The sequence below is a fragment of the Ursus arctos genome, unplaced genomic scaffold (genome assembly GCF_023065955.2).
Source record: "Ursus arctos isolate Adak ecotype North America unplaced genomic scaffold, UrsArc2.0 scaffold_6, whole genome shotgun sequence".
Lineage (NCBI taxonomy): Eukaryota > Metazoa > Chordata > Mammalia > Carnivora > Ursidae > Ursus > Ursus arctos.
Window position 1 is genome coordinate 19,204,953 of NW_026623078.1, and position 16,272 is coordinate 19,221,224.

Sequence of the window (16,272 nt, forward strand, 5' to 3'; positions counted from 1 at the left end):
ATTTTTCATAGGGTGCTTGGACTAACAGATCTTCTGAAGGACTTCAAATCCTTTTTTGATTTTTCTATATATTTTTTTCTTCCAATAAAATAGTGAACGAAAGTAATACACAAAGCTACTAAGAAAAATAGTGGCCTTAGTCTTATAGTTATGTAGATTCTTGGTTGTAAAAATTAACCTTGCAAATACTTTATTAAAGGGCAGTGGTAATAAGCCACTTACAAGTGAAAAGTATTTTGAAATTAATTATTCTTAAGTGTTACATTTTGTAGAGTTGAGACTCATTCTTAACATAATAAAAATTATTCATTAAGAAATAGAAATGTTTTGGGGAGATGTTATAGAAAGGAGAAATTTTATAGGTGGAAAATACAGTTAATTAACATAAAATGTGTTAAATGGAACAGACACTATACATTTCACAAGGGGTAGGTATGGACCTTTGAAAGAACGCTCTGAACAGGAGAAAATATTTTTCATCAGAGAAAGTTGCTATTATCTAATATGGTCTTTGTCTAAAAACGTTACCTCTAACAAGAAATAGGTAGTAGTGCTGTCCAAAGATGTTTCTGCAATGACAGAAATGTTCCGCGTATGCACCATTCATATATGCACAGCGAGCACTTGAAATGTAGCTTGTGTGACTGAGCTCCTGAATTTTAAATTTTATTTAGTTTTAATTAATTTAAATAGCAACATGTGGCTCATGGCTGTTGTGTGGGACAGCACATCCCTAGCGTATTGGCACTGCCCGAACATACTAATGTGGAAGAAAATGTGGCCTTTCCTGGCGTGGGTGGTTCAGGAAGGGAACCATTTGGTCCATGAGGCAAATCTGGAAGGGACTTGTGGTCAACTGATGTTGCTGACTTGGGGGCATTTCCCGATTCTTTATCTGGGTCATTGTCTATTGGATAATACCTTCTCCCACAGCGAGTATTGGCTTGGGTAGACTTTTTCTCTTTCCCAAGTGGCTCTTGGGGGCCATTGGTGGGATCAGTATCCACAGATCTCATGGTCTAGCAGATCTATGAATGCAAATATCCAGCGGTGCTTGAGTCCTTTATCTTTTGTGTGCTCACCCATTGGCTCATGGATCCTCTCCTCTTTTGATATGATTTGTAACCTTGATGATGGAGCGGCGTCTTCCCAGGTTGTACTGCAGGTGGTGACATGTGTTTTTCCAGCTGCTAGACACTGCTGTGGAAATGCTGATACATGCTTTACCCAATCCCAAGAATCACTGTCACAGTCATGTCACGTGCCTCAGGCTCTTTGGAGGTAGAGGAGAGAAACTTAAAGAGAACAATTACAAATCAAGCTATAGAACAAAAAATGGTCTTCATCACCTAAAAGGCGGTTATCCTTTGATTCCACACTTGCCCACATTATGTCGGATATTTATGAAAAAAGTTTCGTCTGGATGGCATTCTACTTACACAATTGGATAAAATGTGGCTGGACTATGGAAAACATTTTGCACATGGGGGTGTTTTGTATTCATGTCCCTCCTTGCTGGTTTCCCAGGTCACTGTGATACCACATCGAAACCTGGCTGCAGAAATGCCATATTACTTTGGGAAGAGCGACGGAGTTAAGCATTGTTTATGTAAGTTTGAGGAAGTCAGAAATTCACTTCAAGATATTAATATATATTTTTGCACAACTTATTTCTTTCACCTTGGTTTGCTGTATGCCCGTTCCTTTCATCTCTGATTCTTTGTGTGTGGTTTACTTGTTTTTTGGATCTGCCAGTTTTCATCCTGCTTATTACCCCCGAAATCAACCAAGAGCCTCAATATGGTGCTAATAGGTGTTTGCTTCCTAAAAGTTACAGATAGTATAATTAAAAACATTTGTTTGAAAGGAAACTCTCTTCTATTTGTTGGTTTCAGCAGTTTAGGGACCTATTTCTGAGCAAAAGAGACCCTGATTTGGGCCTTTAATAATTTGTTCTTACTAGTAAGGTGCCGTTTCTTCCATACATTTCTCTTTCGTCTTTGGAAATTGTCGTGAAAATGTTTTTTAGAAGATGTTTTCTTCTCTCAGTCTATAAAAGGGTTTTTGAATTTGTTAAAGGAAGAGGGGCTTGGATTAGAGGGTCTCCAAAGTACTTGCTGATTCTCAGATTTTCATAATTGCGTTCACGGTGAAGTCTCTTCTGCAATGTAGGTGATTGTGTTAGTTGAGCTGTCTCATCGGGCCCCTCCTCACCCCAGACGTGTGCACCTTCTGTGGCGTCTGTCATTCTCATCTCATACCCAAGTGCCCAGGAGGGCCAGTGAAAACTTACATTATTATGTCTTCACTGTGTGTTTCTGTGCTGTTTACTGTGTAATATCACACATAGTTAAAACACTTGTCATCATAAATTCCCAAGAAATATTTTGTAAAATGGTATCCTAAATTTTCATTACCGTAACCTTTCGAATCTAACTTCTTTAAGGTTCATCATTTACAGATGAGCTTCATGAGGATAAAGGGAATTTTGTTTGTTTTCATTTGCTGGTACATCTCTAGTACCTAGACCAGTGCCTGGATCATTGTAGGTACTCAGTACATGTATTTTGAATAAGTAAATGTGACTTGAGATTTAGCTTGATTTTTATTTAAAGCCAAATCAAACAGAAAGACAGCTTGAATATTTATTACCCAAGTGATAATTATGAGAATTATTTGAGAACATTGACAACTTGAATTTCTAGACTTCTTTTTAATAATCTGTAACTATGCTGTCCAGCATGGTAGCCGCTACCCCCACGTGAACATTTTTTCCTTGAAATGTGGCCAGTAGAAATTGAGATATGCGGCAAGTGTAAAATACATACTGGGGTTCAGACTCAGTACCAAAAAATGTAAACAATCTCATCCATTTTTGGATGTTGATTGCATGTTGAAGTGATAATCTTTTGCATATATTGGGTTAAATAAAATTTATTATTAAAATTAATTTCACTCTTTTTTGGTTACTTTTAAAATGTGACTACTACAAAATTTAAAATGACACGGCTCTGATTTGATGGCTCATTGAACAGCTGATCTATCTAGACATAGAAAATGTAAATACTGAACGTAGAGAAGGGGCCAACCTCCAAAAAGGAGTTTTAAATGAATATCTTTGATAGAAACAAAATTACATGTTGCAGCTGTGACTTGGGAAAGTGGGTATTCAAATGGACTTGATCAAATTAAAAAAGACCAAAATAAATTAATTAGATTAGCTCAGATCAGAAATATGAAATCCAGCTACCAGATGGATTCCTAGCATAGTCGCCAGCCAAGTCTTGAGGTCAGAAAAGGGGCAGGAGGGCGGTGGTGGCTGTCTAGGCAAGCGGGAGCAGTCACTAATGACAGGCTAAAGCCATAGTTTCTGAACTCCCGTGCCCGGAGCTCACCTGACGGTGGTCTCAGTTGTGGTGGGTGGTGCGTTTACTGGATATCAGGTAATGATGTCATTTTTCCTGCTACTGGGAAATGGAGTCTTAGTCGAAAAGGTTGGCTAACTGGAAGCCAATGTGTCAGGTAGGATTACTCTTAGTGAGTGTTCTGTTTTGTCCCTTCCTGTGCCTGTAGGCAAGTTCTTTTCCCCCTTTCTGCTCAGCCTTAAGCTGATACGAAGTCAGCGTCACTCCACAGCGGCTCCTCCAGGCGGGCTGTGCCTCTGGGCTCAGAGGACATCCCCTCCCCTTCGGCTGCTTGCCCCCCAGAGCTGGCTGGGAACCCCACGCAGTCAGTAGGAGCATTGCCTCCTGCGACGCACAGGGGACCCTGGAGGGTGAAAAACAAGGCCATCCGACCGTATGAGTAGACATTACCTTCCTTAAGCTAATTTGAAAGGTTATTTTGGTAAGTGGTTAGTCTGCACCGCTAGTTTAAGCTATTATCAAGTCCATTCTAGTATTTCCTTGAAAGCTAGAATGAGTCTTGAATAAATGAAGACCGACTGCTTAGGCTATCGAGAAGTAATTCAGTTTATAAATATTTGTTGCACTTGGCACTGAAGATTTCTGCTTCTCTTTATTTTGGATTCGAAAGTGGTTGTGTAGTAAAGCAGCATGTCGGTAAATAAAATGGCTTTCACGCTCACCTTATTTTCACCCTTCTGACCTCTGTTTTGGAGAAAGTCGATCAGAAAATTCATGGCAGTTAGCGGCGGAGTGAGGAGACCTTTGACTTTAGCTGACAGCTGTCACCTGAAAACTACAGACCTGGAGACCTTCTCAGGTGTTCTGTCTGTAGTTCTGACAGTGAACAGGAATGTTGTTTACATTTTCTGTAAGCAAAATTCTCCCCTTGTTAGGAATATGTTAGAGTAGGACAAGCAGGAGCTGGGTTTTCTCTCTCTCTTGCTGGTAAGTTCTCAGCAGTGCTGGTTGCCCATTGTTCATTCCCATGCTCGTGTGGAAGCGTGTCAGTAGAATTTATGAGTGAGCCTGTTTCTAACATCACTTTTGAAATTCTTCAACAAGATACTGCTTTTTTCAAGTTGGGCAGTATCAAACAATGCTTCATGTACTCATGAAAGAGGGAAAAAATGAGTTAAATTCCAAAGATGTTTCAGATTTCGGACATTTTTCCTATGTGAATTAGTTCTTTATTAGGTTGTTGATTTAATTAGCATTCGACAAAAACACTTCCCTGTTTTGATTGGTGAAGCATTCTTTAAACTGGTTACTTTAAGCGGATGCACAAAATCTGTTAGGAACTGTTCGAATAAAACGCACAGCAGTAGGTGGTATACACCTGGTGCCGTAAACACAGGACACCGACGGATGTGCTTCTCTCCCTACGGGCTCTCGTCCTGCCTTGTCCCAGAAGAGGGGAAGGCAGGGCTGAAGCCTGCACGGGTAGTTTGAACTTTGTTCTGTTAAAGTAATTGTCAGTTTTGACCGGTTGGGGGGAAAGTTTTCGGTTTCTTCTGATGAGAACAGTCATCGTCTAGCAACCGTCCATCCAGCTAGAGTCTCTCCGAGTGGTCACATGGGCTCTGGGTCCATCCGCAGGGTCGGGCACCTGCCTGGGAACCAGGACCTGTGATCGGACTCCGGAGCCGGCAGCGCAGACCGGGGACGCGGCGGGCCCAGAGCCATGAGTGAAATCAGCCTTCTTGGAGAATGAAAGCTTTTATGCTGATCTCCCTCTGAATCTTGTATATTCCTGCCATTAAACATAATGGAATTATGAATTTATCATACTGTTTGCGAGCTTGCTTTCCATCATCATTGCGGATGCTCCCTCGTTGGAACGTCGTGGACACGTTCTCCTTTGACACCTCTGTTGCTGTGACATAGTTGTATGTGGGCCGTAAATATCTAATTTGTACGAAATGACTGATTTTGGTATTTGTATAATCCTCTAGTCAATTTAACTAAGTTGAGCTTTTCACAGCCCTCGGTGCCACGGCTGCTCATCTGATTACACTGCTCAGGGGAATAAGGTTAAGGGCGGGCTGTTGGTAACCAGAGCATTTCCAGGGCTTTAGTTCAGCAGATGGGCTGCTTGGCTATATTCATACATCTGCTTGCCTGCTGTGGCAGCTGCTGCTGCTTCATGTTGTGTTCTTTTGTTCTGTTCCATCCAAGAATGGAGCGTTAGGAAGTGTAGTGAATGGATTAATTTAAGGTTAAGGTTAGTGTTTTGCTTGCTTTCTAAGTAACCGATCATAATAATGCTTCTGGTAGAAGCTAATGAGTTTCTCTTAAAGTGAACTAGATTTATAAAATACAGCTCAGCGAGGGGGCTAGATTAGTATTGTTAATGGAAACCAAATTCAAATGCGTAAAATACTGCCAGTTTTTATCATTTGTTCCTAATTCTTTGTTTTCTTCCTCCCTCCCCCCTCCCCCCATCCCCCACTCTCTTCTAGGACCTATATCCAGACTTTGCCTGACACTGCAGGGTCCAAGAGAATTAAAGAAATATGGAATGACATGAAGAAGATTAGTTAAGGATTATAGGCTTTGAGGACAAACACCTCAGTGAGGTGAAGCACAGACAAGCCCCTGAGCTGTGGTTTGGAGGAGCGGTGTGTTGGAAGAAGATGGCGGATCCGGGAATGATGAGTCTTTTTGGCGAGGATGGGAATATTTTCAGTGAAGGCCTTGAAGGCCTTGGAGAATGTGGTTACCCTGAAAATCCAGTGAACCCCATGGGTCAGCAAATGCCAATAGACCAAGGCTTTGCCTCCTTGCAGCCCTCCCTTCATCATCCCTCGACTAATCAAAATCAAACAAAGTTGACCCATTTCGATCACTATAATCAGTACGAACAACAAAAGATGCATCTGATGGATCAGCCAAACAGGATGATGAGCAGCGCCCCTGGGAACGGGCTCGCGTCTCCTCACTCGCAGTATCACGCCCCTCCCGTCCCTCAGGTCCCCCACGGTGGCAGTGGCGGCAGTCAGATGGGCGTCTACCCTGGCCTGCAGAACGAAAGGCACGGGCAGTCTTTCGTGGACAGCGGCTCCATGTGGGGCCCCCGGGCTGTGCAGGTGCCGGACCAGATCCGGGCCCCCTACCAGCAGCAGCCCCAGCCGCAGCCGCCCCAGCCCGCCCCGTCGGGGCCCCCCACACAGGGCCTCCCTCAGCACATGCAGCAGATGGGCAGCTATCTGGCACGTGGGGATTTTTCCATGCAGCAGCACGGCCAGCCACAGCAGAGGATGAGCCAGTTTTCCCAAGGCCAGGAGGGCCTCAGTCAGGGCAGTCCTTTCATTGCCACGTCAGGCCCCGGCCACTTGCCCCACGTGCCCCCGCAGAGTCCCAGCATGGCGCCCTCCTTGCGCCATTCAGTGCAGCAGTTCCACCACCACCCCCCTACTGCTCTCCACGGAGAATCCGTTGCCCACAGCCCCAGATTCTCCCCTAATCCTCCTCAGCAAGGGGCTGTGAGGCCACAGACCCTTAACTTTAGTTCTCGGAGCCAGACAGTCCCCTCACCTACTATAAACAACTCAGGGCAGTATTCTCGATATCCTTACAGTAACCTAAATCAGGGATTAGTTAACAATACAGGGATGAATCAAAATTTAGGCCTTACAAATAATACTCCAATGAATCAGTCCGTACCAAGATACCCCAATGCTGTAGGATTCCCATCAAACAGTGGTCAAGGACTAATGCACCAGCAGCCCATCCACCCCAGCGGCTCACTTAACCAAATGAACACACAAACTATGCATCCTTCACAGCCTCAGGGAACTTACGCCTCTCCACCTCCCATGTCACCCATGAAAGCAATGAGCAATCCGGCAGGTACTCCTCCTCCACAAGTCAGGCCCGGAAGTGCTGGGATACCAATGGAAGTTGGCAGTTATCCAAATATGCCCCACCCGCAGCCATCTCACCAGCCCCCCGGTGCCATGGGAATCGGACAGAGGAATATGGGCCCCAGAAACATGCAGCCGTCTCGTCCGTTTATGGGCATGTCCTCAGCACCGAGGGACTTGGCCGGGCACATGAGACCAAATGGTTGTCCTGGTGTTGGCCTTGCAGATCCCCAAGCAATCCAGGAACGACTGCTGCCTGGCCAACAGCATCCTGGGCAGCAGCCGTCTTTCCAGCAGTTGCCAACCTGCCCTCCGATGCAGCCCCACCCGGGCTTGCACCACCAGTCTTCGCCCCCACACCCGCATCACCAGCCTTGGGCACAGCTCCACCCATCACCCCAGAACACCCCGCAGAAAGTGCCTGTGCCTCAGGTAAGGGAACTCGGATCCTGCCTGCCTTGCGGTAGAAAGTGCAACACGGTAAACTTCTCTAATAGATTTTTCCTTTGCATTTCACGAAAAGTTTTTTCATTATGAGTTCCTTAATTTTTACCTTGTAAGCTGCGCCAGAACCTCATTTTTTTCTGTGAGTCTCTCACTTACTGGCTTACGCATTTATACACGGATTCAAAACGTCTTGAATACTTCTGTCGCAGGCATTGTGGTAGGTGCTGCGGATGTGCCATGGATAACTAATCCCGGGACCCTGCCTGCAAGATTTTCACTGCCAGCAGGGACAGGGACAGGGACGTTGGACTCCTATTCTTTCTCGTTCTCTCTCTGGTTTAAAAACACACTGAAACTCGGTTTCCAGCAAAGTTTTCCGTGTTTGTGGCAATCTCTCCCACCTCTTTCAGAAAATTATGATTTTTTGTCCCTTGGGAAGTTTCAAAATGTGTTTTTCTGTAATATTTATTTTACCAGCTATTGGATGCTAGTGTGAACTTAAATTGCAAAGGGTAGAAAATCATAGTCAACATTAATCTGCAGAAATGTTTGGTCTCCAAGAGATTTGGGTACCCGGCATGACAACAGGAGTCTTCCTTTTTGTAAGCTGGGATTTTTGTTATCCTACCGTGTTCATAAGCAGACATTTAAGTTTCAAGCTTTGATATTCACAAAGATGTCTTTCCGTTATAAACGTTGATGTTTGTGCCCTAGGTCTAGGAAAAATACATTAAGATCTATATATGTACAGATTACTCTGAGTGCTATTCAAATCCACCATGATTGCTACTGGAATTTGGATGGCACAGGATGTGATTTTAGAGCTGTTCTTAATGAACTTAGAGTTGGTGTGGAAAAACATGGCCAATGTGTAGAAAGAGAAGCCCACTGAAAGACTGCACATGGTTGTGTGACAAGTGTCCAGAGACAGGAAATACCCTGGCATTTGGCTAGGACTTAGCCAGGGAAAGTGAGCTGAGGAGGGCATTCTGGTTTGGGGATGACTCAGTAAATGGGGGCCTGGGACCTCAAACTTGCCACAGGGCACGCCAGATGGTGGAGGTCTTGCATTCTGTTTTAAGGAATTCAGACTTCAGTGGGGAGCTTGAGATATTGATTAGACAGTCCACAGAAGCGTGGGAGACTGTGAGCCTGTGGTCCAGGCTCATAAGGACAGTTTGGACCGGGGATTGGGGAGTGGCAACAGAAGGGATTAAAGCAATGTGAAAGTAGAAAGGTTTGGTCAGGAAACAAATCCATGTGGGATAGCCCAAGTGGAGAGGCATTTAGAACAGAGACTCCGAAGCCTCAGCCCTGGTGTGAGTGGGAAAGTGGAGATCAGGAAAGTCTCCTGGGGACCCAGGACACAAGGATCCGTGGGGGATTTGGGGAAAGTTGTCCTCAGAGGTCTGGCACACTGGGATATTCTCAGCCGGACCCCCGCGGTCAGTGGGAGCTGCCCGGGAGAGAGCTGCTCCCTGTCTCCCCATGGGAAAGGGCTTGTGAGCCCTGTGGTTCCCGGACCAACTGCAGGGGGAGGGAGGGGAAAGCCAGTCTGACCAGGGGCTGGGAACAGAGGGCCTCGGGGAAAACAAGTGTGAAGGAGTCAGTGGAGAAGATCAAACCCTGCTAATTTGTTTTCCCTTATATCAATCTCTAGGCAAGATGGCCCTGCCCTCTTCAGAACTGACTGAAAATGCTGTCTCTGAGGCCAGCCAGCCTGGGTGCTTTCTAGGGCAGAAATGAATGTGACTTAATTTCCAGGAATTACGCTTTTCTGGTTTCTCAGAAAGTGTCTTACTGGACAAGGGATGTTTCTAGAGCAGTGATTCTGACCTCCTGTTCCAGCATCTTCTCACTCTGCTGGAGGACAAGCACAGTTGGAAGGAGATGCCCTGTGGTTGTAATGTGATCTCTGGATGGGAATTGTTGATCTCCCCCAGCTTTCCCTAGTTTCAAGAGCACAAAACATCTCAGTAGCCATTCTGATAATGGAAACGAGTACCTGGCATTCGAGTCACTCAGCACTGCAAGGCTTCGTATGTGCTAGCCTCTGGGGGACACAAGGTGTAGTTCACTTTTCCTCCAGCGCCCCAGGCTTGAGTACGTCATCATGGACAAACTCAGAGCTGTTTTAGGGATGTATGTCAACAAGTACATTTGAGGTATCTTTATTTAAGTTCAGTTACCTGTAAAATTTTTTTGTTTGTGGTATTTGCCTTCTTATTTCATCCTCTTCAGATTTTGAAGCACTCAATTCTGAAAATAATACTAGGGAGGTGTAAAATCTTGTGAAGAACATAGACTTTATAGTCAGAAAACTGTTCGAATTTCAGCTCTGCTACTTATTAGCTTGGTGACCTCAGACAAGTTAACCTCTCTGAACCTCAGATTCTTCAGCAGCAGAATAGGAGAGATAGTACCTATCGCACAAGGTGTTGAAATTAATGTGTACCCAGTGCCTCGTATAATGCCAGCCGGTGGTGTATACTCATGTGAATTCTCCTCCGGGCTTTAGTTCTGATCTCCTGCAGTACACACCTTATTTTATAATTATGTCATTTCACATGTAAATACAATGTAAAATTACTTTTAGTTTTAAAGAACAGGTTAACTGTGATTAAATATAGCCTTAGTTATGAAACATTAAATTTGATTTGTGCAAATATTTCCCCTCCTTTAGCCCATGTTGACAGGTGTGATGAGGATAATGATGTGGGTAATTCAAAATGCTATCACGTAATCCTAAAAACCTCTCTCTCCCTGTGAATGACTCACATTCTACTCTAGCAAATATATCTTATCTAATTATGTTTTTTTTTTAGAACTACTAAAATTATTTTGCATTTCATATATGATAGAATGGTGGTTCAAAACCGTGCTGTGTAACAGGGAAACTGCCAGATCGGGTTGAAATATTGATACGATTTGCTGAATTATCACATTCAGATAGGTTTATTGGCTTTTTTACCTTGAATTTTTCACTTTTTAAAAATGTAAGTTATGCTTTCTAAATGTCTCGTGAACTCTGAACAGATATTTTCTAAGTTGTATAACACACAGAAGTATCTTTAAAGATAATTTTAACTTTATGTTGAAGAGTCAACGAAGGAAAATGTTAGAAAGGCCAGAGTTCATTGGACCAAAATGTTCATTGTGGAGTGCGGACACATTTTTTGGTACTAGCTCCAGACTATCCTGATTATTTGATAAAGTTTACAGGGGAAGAAGAAAGCCTAGAGTGTGTGAGTCTTGATTTCGGGGTCATGAATTCGCATCCCACGTGGGATGTAGAGATTACTTAAAAATAAATAGATAAATAAACTTTAAAAATAGTAAACCATTATGTGTTAACATCAGTAACATTTTTAAATGAAAAACAGCTGCTTTCCAAAACAAAATGAAACAAAATTAAAGGCATGGTTTTACATTTTCTCAACTGTTGGATTCTAACATCTGCCACTGCATAGAGTCTGCATGCACGTTATGAGCCTTTGGAAAAGTCCACTTATGTTTGTGGAGAGAGAATGAGAGTGAGAGGCAGATAGCCCAGAACCCCAGTCCCACTCTCAGAGCCACCAGCATGAAGAGAAGTGTGCAGGCTTTTGAGTGAAAGCACCACCAACCTCTGGCTCCGTGACCTTGGGCAGGTGACTTCACCTCAGGGCCTTGATTTTTTTTCTCTCTGAAATGAGGGTAGACTGGGGGACATGGGTGGCTCAGTAGGTTGAGCACCCAACTCTTGATTTTGGTTCAGGTCATGATCTCAGGGTCATGGGATCGAGCCCTGTGTTGGACTCTGCGCGCAGCATGGACTGTGCTCGAGATTGTCTCCCTCTCCTCCTCCCCCTGCTTGCTCTCTCACTCTCACTCTCTGTAAAATAAATAAACAAACAAAATCTTTAAAAAAAGTAAAAGGATGGTAGATTTGCCTCCCTGCTTAGAGGCAAAGCGAGAATAGCATGATATCTTTCAGTATTTAACATGGTGTCAGATACATGGTGGGGACTCAAAAATGTTGTATTATCATCGGGCCAATGCTCAGAATTGCTTGTTGCAAAGTTTAAAAAATAACTTAAAGCACTTATTTCAGTGTTAACTATTGTTAGCGTTGTTTGCCTTCGTTTCCGTGGTTTTAGGGAACAGTTACCAGATATTGAGGCACCTGATCATACTGCCCTTTGGGAAAGAGAGAAACAGCTTGTTTGGGGCGGCGGGGGGTGGATGGTGTAGGCAAGCATCTGCTATGGAAAGCACACCACAGGATAAGCGCTGTGTGCTTTGGAAATAGCTCCCAATCCACTCCTGGTGGGGATGAGGTTGGGGGTCTGGGAGGGTGAGCTGGGGAAGTGATGGCTTCACTGAGATGTGAGGGATCAGTCCAGGTTGAGAGGAGGCTGGGTGAAAGGGGCAGGGAGAAGAGTTTGAGGCTTAGGAAGTAATGAGCGCAAAGCCCCATGGGCTCCCGAATGCCCCAGTGTTATTGAGATGTGGGGGCTGGGGGCTGGGAGAGGAAGCTGTGTGGTCTCCTTATGGGCATGTTCTGTGTCCATGGGGTCCTGGGAGGTTTGTGGCGGGGACAGACACGGCACCATTGGGGTGCTTTGCAGCATCTCGGGTGGGAAGAGAGCAGAGAATGGAATGTTTATCAATGCGCGGTGGCTGTGGGTGAGAACCACCTAGAAGGAGAGTACAGAATATTGTTTTGTTCATTTGAAGAGCTTATCTAAAAAAGACTGGTTACGTGGATTGTCCTTCAAGTTACAGGCAAATCCCTGAGTTTCTGAATAAGTTCTGTAACTGCACAAGACACAGGTATCTTCGTTCACAGATTTGACTCTGGACGGGAAGGCGACTTCTGGTGGAATTTAGAATCTGCAATGTTGTATCCTTAGAATAATTATATTTGTACACTTTTCATTAATTTGGGCCTGAAATACTGTCCTGATAAGGAAACAGGAAGCAGACAAAATTTTTAAAGGACCTCCTAAGATTGAAGTGATGGGTAATAATTTCTGTGGCCTAATTTTTCCCCAGGAGATTAAAAAAAAAAAAAAGGAAAAACACCTAGAAGAATCAGTGGTTGTAACTTTTCCAGTTCTCTGTCTTTACATGACATCTTATAAATATCTTTTAGAAACAGCCTTTCTGGGAAAACCTTTTCCTGGTAAATTTCAAGTAGAGTGACTATTCTACTGAAATTCTCTCAGTTCACCCAGTAAATACAGAATTCCAGACATGAGCAGAGTAATTGGCAACTACTAAATAAATTTTATGGAAAATGTGGCCATGCATCTCAAGTCTCACTTATGCAAATTGTGATCGGAAGTAGAGAAAGGGGTCTTTTTAATAGAGAGTAGATGTATCTCTATGAATATTACTCTTGACATACTTTCATACTTCCATTGAAGTCTAGCGGAGATGGGGAAAACAAAATATATCTAAGGAAAACCCAGCTTTGACCTAAGTGGCTGAATTCAGGGTCTGTGCTAAGTATAGCCACGTTTGGAGAACAGGCAGCCATAGTGAAGACCTCAGTGGAGAAGGGTGCCCCACCTGCTTCAGACGGGAGGGAAGTCAAGGGAGTTGCCGCTTTCCCCATGTGCTGGTGGCTTGCTGGTTGTTTCTTCGTGATACCTTGTTTACAGCGAGCCACCTGTCCTAGACTGCCCTTGACTTTACTGGTCGATCTGGTGCTCTCAGCAGCCTGTTGTTTTTCGGCAAAGACTGTTGGTATTTTTTCTGTTGCAATTTGTATATGCTGCAGCTTAGTGAGAACTCCCTGCGCCTTCCCTCAGCATAGCTCGTTTATCCCAGAGGTCAGAGATTCAGTGGGTTAAAATGGAAAATACCAAGTGGAGAGTTAAAGCAAAGGAAAAAATTCTGCCCTATCTGTCCTTTCACCCCACTGTCTGAAAGCATGAAGTGAGCCGCATACTAAACGGTAGCCTTGTCTCCTAGTGGCTTTTATTTTGTAAAAGGCTGTAGTTTTCTGTGAGTATCAAAAATATCGTAGGTAACAAGGAGTTAGTTTTTTAAAATTACTTTTGAAGCCTAGATATTAGCCATCGCCTAAGTGTCCTAAGCGCCTATGAATTTTCTTAACCTTTAAGAAGCCACTTTTAGGTACTGCATTTTAATCTGGTATCTCGTTGTTTTCATTCAACTCCATTAAAGAAATACTTATTGAGTGTTATGTGCTAAGCTCTCTATGAAGGACAGAGATTGGCAATGTGGGAGAAGGCAGGGAAGAGATAAAGGCCTTCACTGAGATGGACAGGGAATTTTGTTATTTACGTAAAATCTTCTGGCTGTCATTTCTTCAGGTACCAACTGTATTCCTAGACCAGTGCTGTCCAATTGCAATGTAGTGGGAGTTGCAAATGTAAGCCACATGTGTTATTTTAAATTTTCTAATAGTCACATTAAAAAAAAAAGGACTAGTAAAATTAATTTTAGTAGTATGTTTAATTAACCCAGTATATCTAAGATATTATTCCAACACATAATCTGTATGAAATTACTAATTAGGTATTTTACGCAAGTACTTGAAATCTAGTATGTATTTTACCAGGCGGTTCTCATTGCAAACCGGGAGCCCAGTGCGGCTGGTGGCTGCCATATTGAAGAGTACAGAGCTGGACTGTTTCAGTAGTAGTTGCTTCAGATTCTTCTTGAAAACAACTCGGAGTATAAGTAAATCCATGCACATATAAATAAACTTTAAACTGTTAAATTATGACAGTAAACTTCAGCACTGGTGTTAGCACCCTCATTGTGCTTTCTTGTGAGTGTCTCTGAAAGTGGATTATAACCATTTCCAAGATTGTAGTTTCAAGTGGTTTTTGGATACTTGTGGTTATTCCACTCGCCCCCGCCCCCTCCTCGGGATCTCCCTTTGCCTCTCCATCACTAGTGCTTATTTATGAAATTGGTTCTCCAAGGATAAGGGAGTAAGCCCTCGTCTTTACTCTTATGCATGCCTCCCTTCGTTTTCCTCTCACTTTTTTCTTCTCTGCTTTTTTCTTCTTCATCTTAACAATCACTCAGAAAGGCCATTTCTGCAGAGCAATAGTTAGCTGGGGAAGGAAAATTGGAAAGTGGGTCAGGGGGACAATTAGGGGAAAAGCATTGCTAGACCTGACTTGGAGAATTTACCTTAATCTTGACATCTTAATATTATTCTCCATTTGCTGTAGTTACAGCTGTCAATCTATTGTAGTCTCTAAGTAACCATGGAGAGAGGGCCCTCATTCTTCCTTTGTTACTGAATATGGTTCCTTTATCAGTGAAGGAAGTCAGCAGCAAACTTGTGCTTTTGCCTTGCAAAACTTTACTAGGTGGTAGTGCATCACCATGACTGAGGTTTCACTTTTTTTTGCTTGGTGTGAGAAATGTAGGAGAGCCTTCTAGGGACTGTGGCACGGCCCCAGGAGTGGTGTCAGTGGAGAAGTTAAAGGAAAAATGCCAAGAAGTTGGCATCATTTTAAAAAGTCAAAAGTCAACATAGATACAGAGACACTCATTTTTCTGCTTGCTTTTTTCCTGGTCTGATTGGATGGTGAGAGAGATGGCCAGGTAAGGCCGGAAGGCATTTCCTTTGTCTTATTTTAAAAAATTACTTACTTACTTAATTTGAGAGGGAGGGAGAGAAAGCACGTGCTTGCCCAAGTGGAGGTGGGGCGTGGCAGAGGGAGAGGGACAAGCAGGCTTCTTGCTGAGTGCAGAGCCGGTTGTGGGGCTCAGGCTCAGTCTCACAACCTTGAGATCATGACCTGAGCCAAAACCTAGAGTCGAACACTTAACTAAGCCCCCTAGGTGCCCCTCCCTATGTCTTATTTTAATGATTGCATTAAAATCATCACCGAGCTAGTTATTTAAAGGAAACATGCCATTTTGATTCACCTTATGTATTCTGCTTTATTGTGCGTTTAGCCTGTTCTCCACTGTCTTCTATGTTTATAATTCTAAGTAATTCTTACCACCGATTTCAGGAGAATTCTTAGACCTTAACACTAACTGTGAAGGTAAAAAAAAATTGTTTTAATTTGAAGTAAGATGTATTGATCTTGAGAGCTGTGTTGTTGGTTTGTTTCGGGCATGGGCAGAGAGTGGGCGGGTATCGAGCCCGTAGTGATGTTGGAAGCCTTGCTGAGAGTTTCTGGAATGGTGTTCTAACTTAGCCTGTGCCCTTCCTGTCTCTTCATGGGCAGGCTGGAGCAGGTTTGTAGCTCTGGGGGAGGAATCCCTCCCTCAGCTGTTCGGTGGGCTCTGGAGTCCCTGCTTCCTGTGTATCAGAGGGGGCTGTGAACACGGCAGGGTGGATTTCTCAGCTAGTGAATAGGCAAGGACTTTTAGATCGTCCTTTCTCCGAAGCTTTTCGAAGTTATATTTCTAAACTTTTTCATGAAGGGGCCATGCGTGGACTTGAAGTTCTTATTGAGTATAGGAGTATTTGAAAGTAAAGTTCAGTTTTTAGATCATGCCTCTTCTTGGACCCTTATAGCTTGAACGTTCTCTTGAACTTAAAAAAGCAATCATGTAAAATCATGGGA

General features: G+C 43.6%; 1 protein-coding gene across 3 annotated transcripts in view; it reads left to right on the forward strand.

Moving 5' to 3' along the window:
• The window catches only part of CHD7 (chromodomain helicase DNA binding protein 7), a 189,096-nt gene that overhangs the window by 55,103 nt on the left and 117,721 nt on the right, over nucleotides 1–16,272 (forward strand). For 2 of the 3 annotated variants that reach the window (XM_026516429.4, XM_026516431.4), the window contains exon 2: nucleotides 5,867–7,702. The exons of the other annotated variant lie outside the window; for it this stretch is intronic. In XM_026516429.4, the coding sequence (XP_026372214.1) occupies nucleotides 6,041–7,702 (1,662 nt within the window). In that variant the 5' untranslated portion in view covers nucleotides 5,867–6,040. The remainder of the gene's footprint in view (nucleotides 1–5,866; nucleotides 7,703–16,272) is intronic. 3 annotated transcript variants of the gene reach the window in all.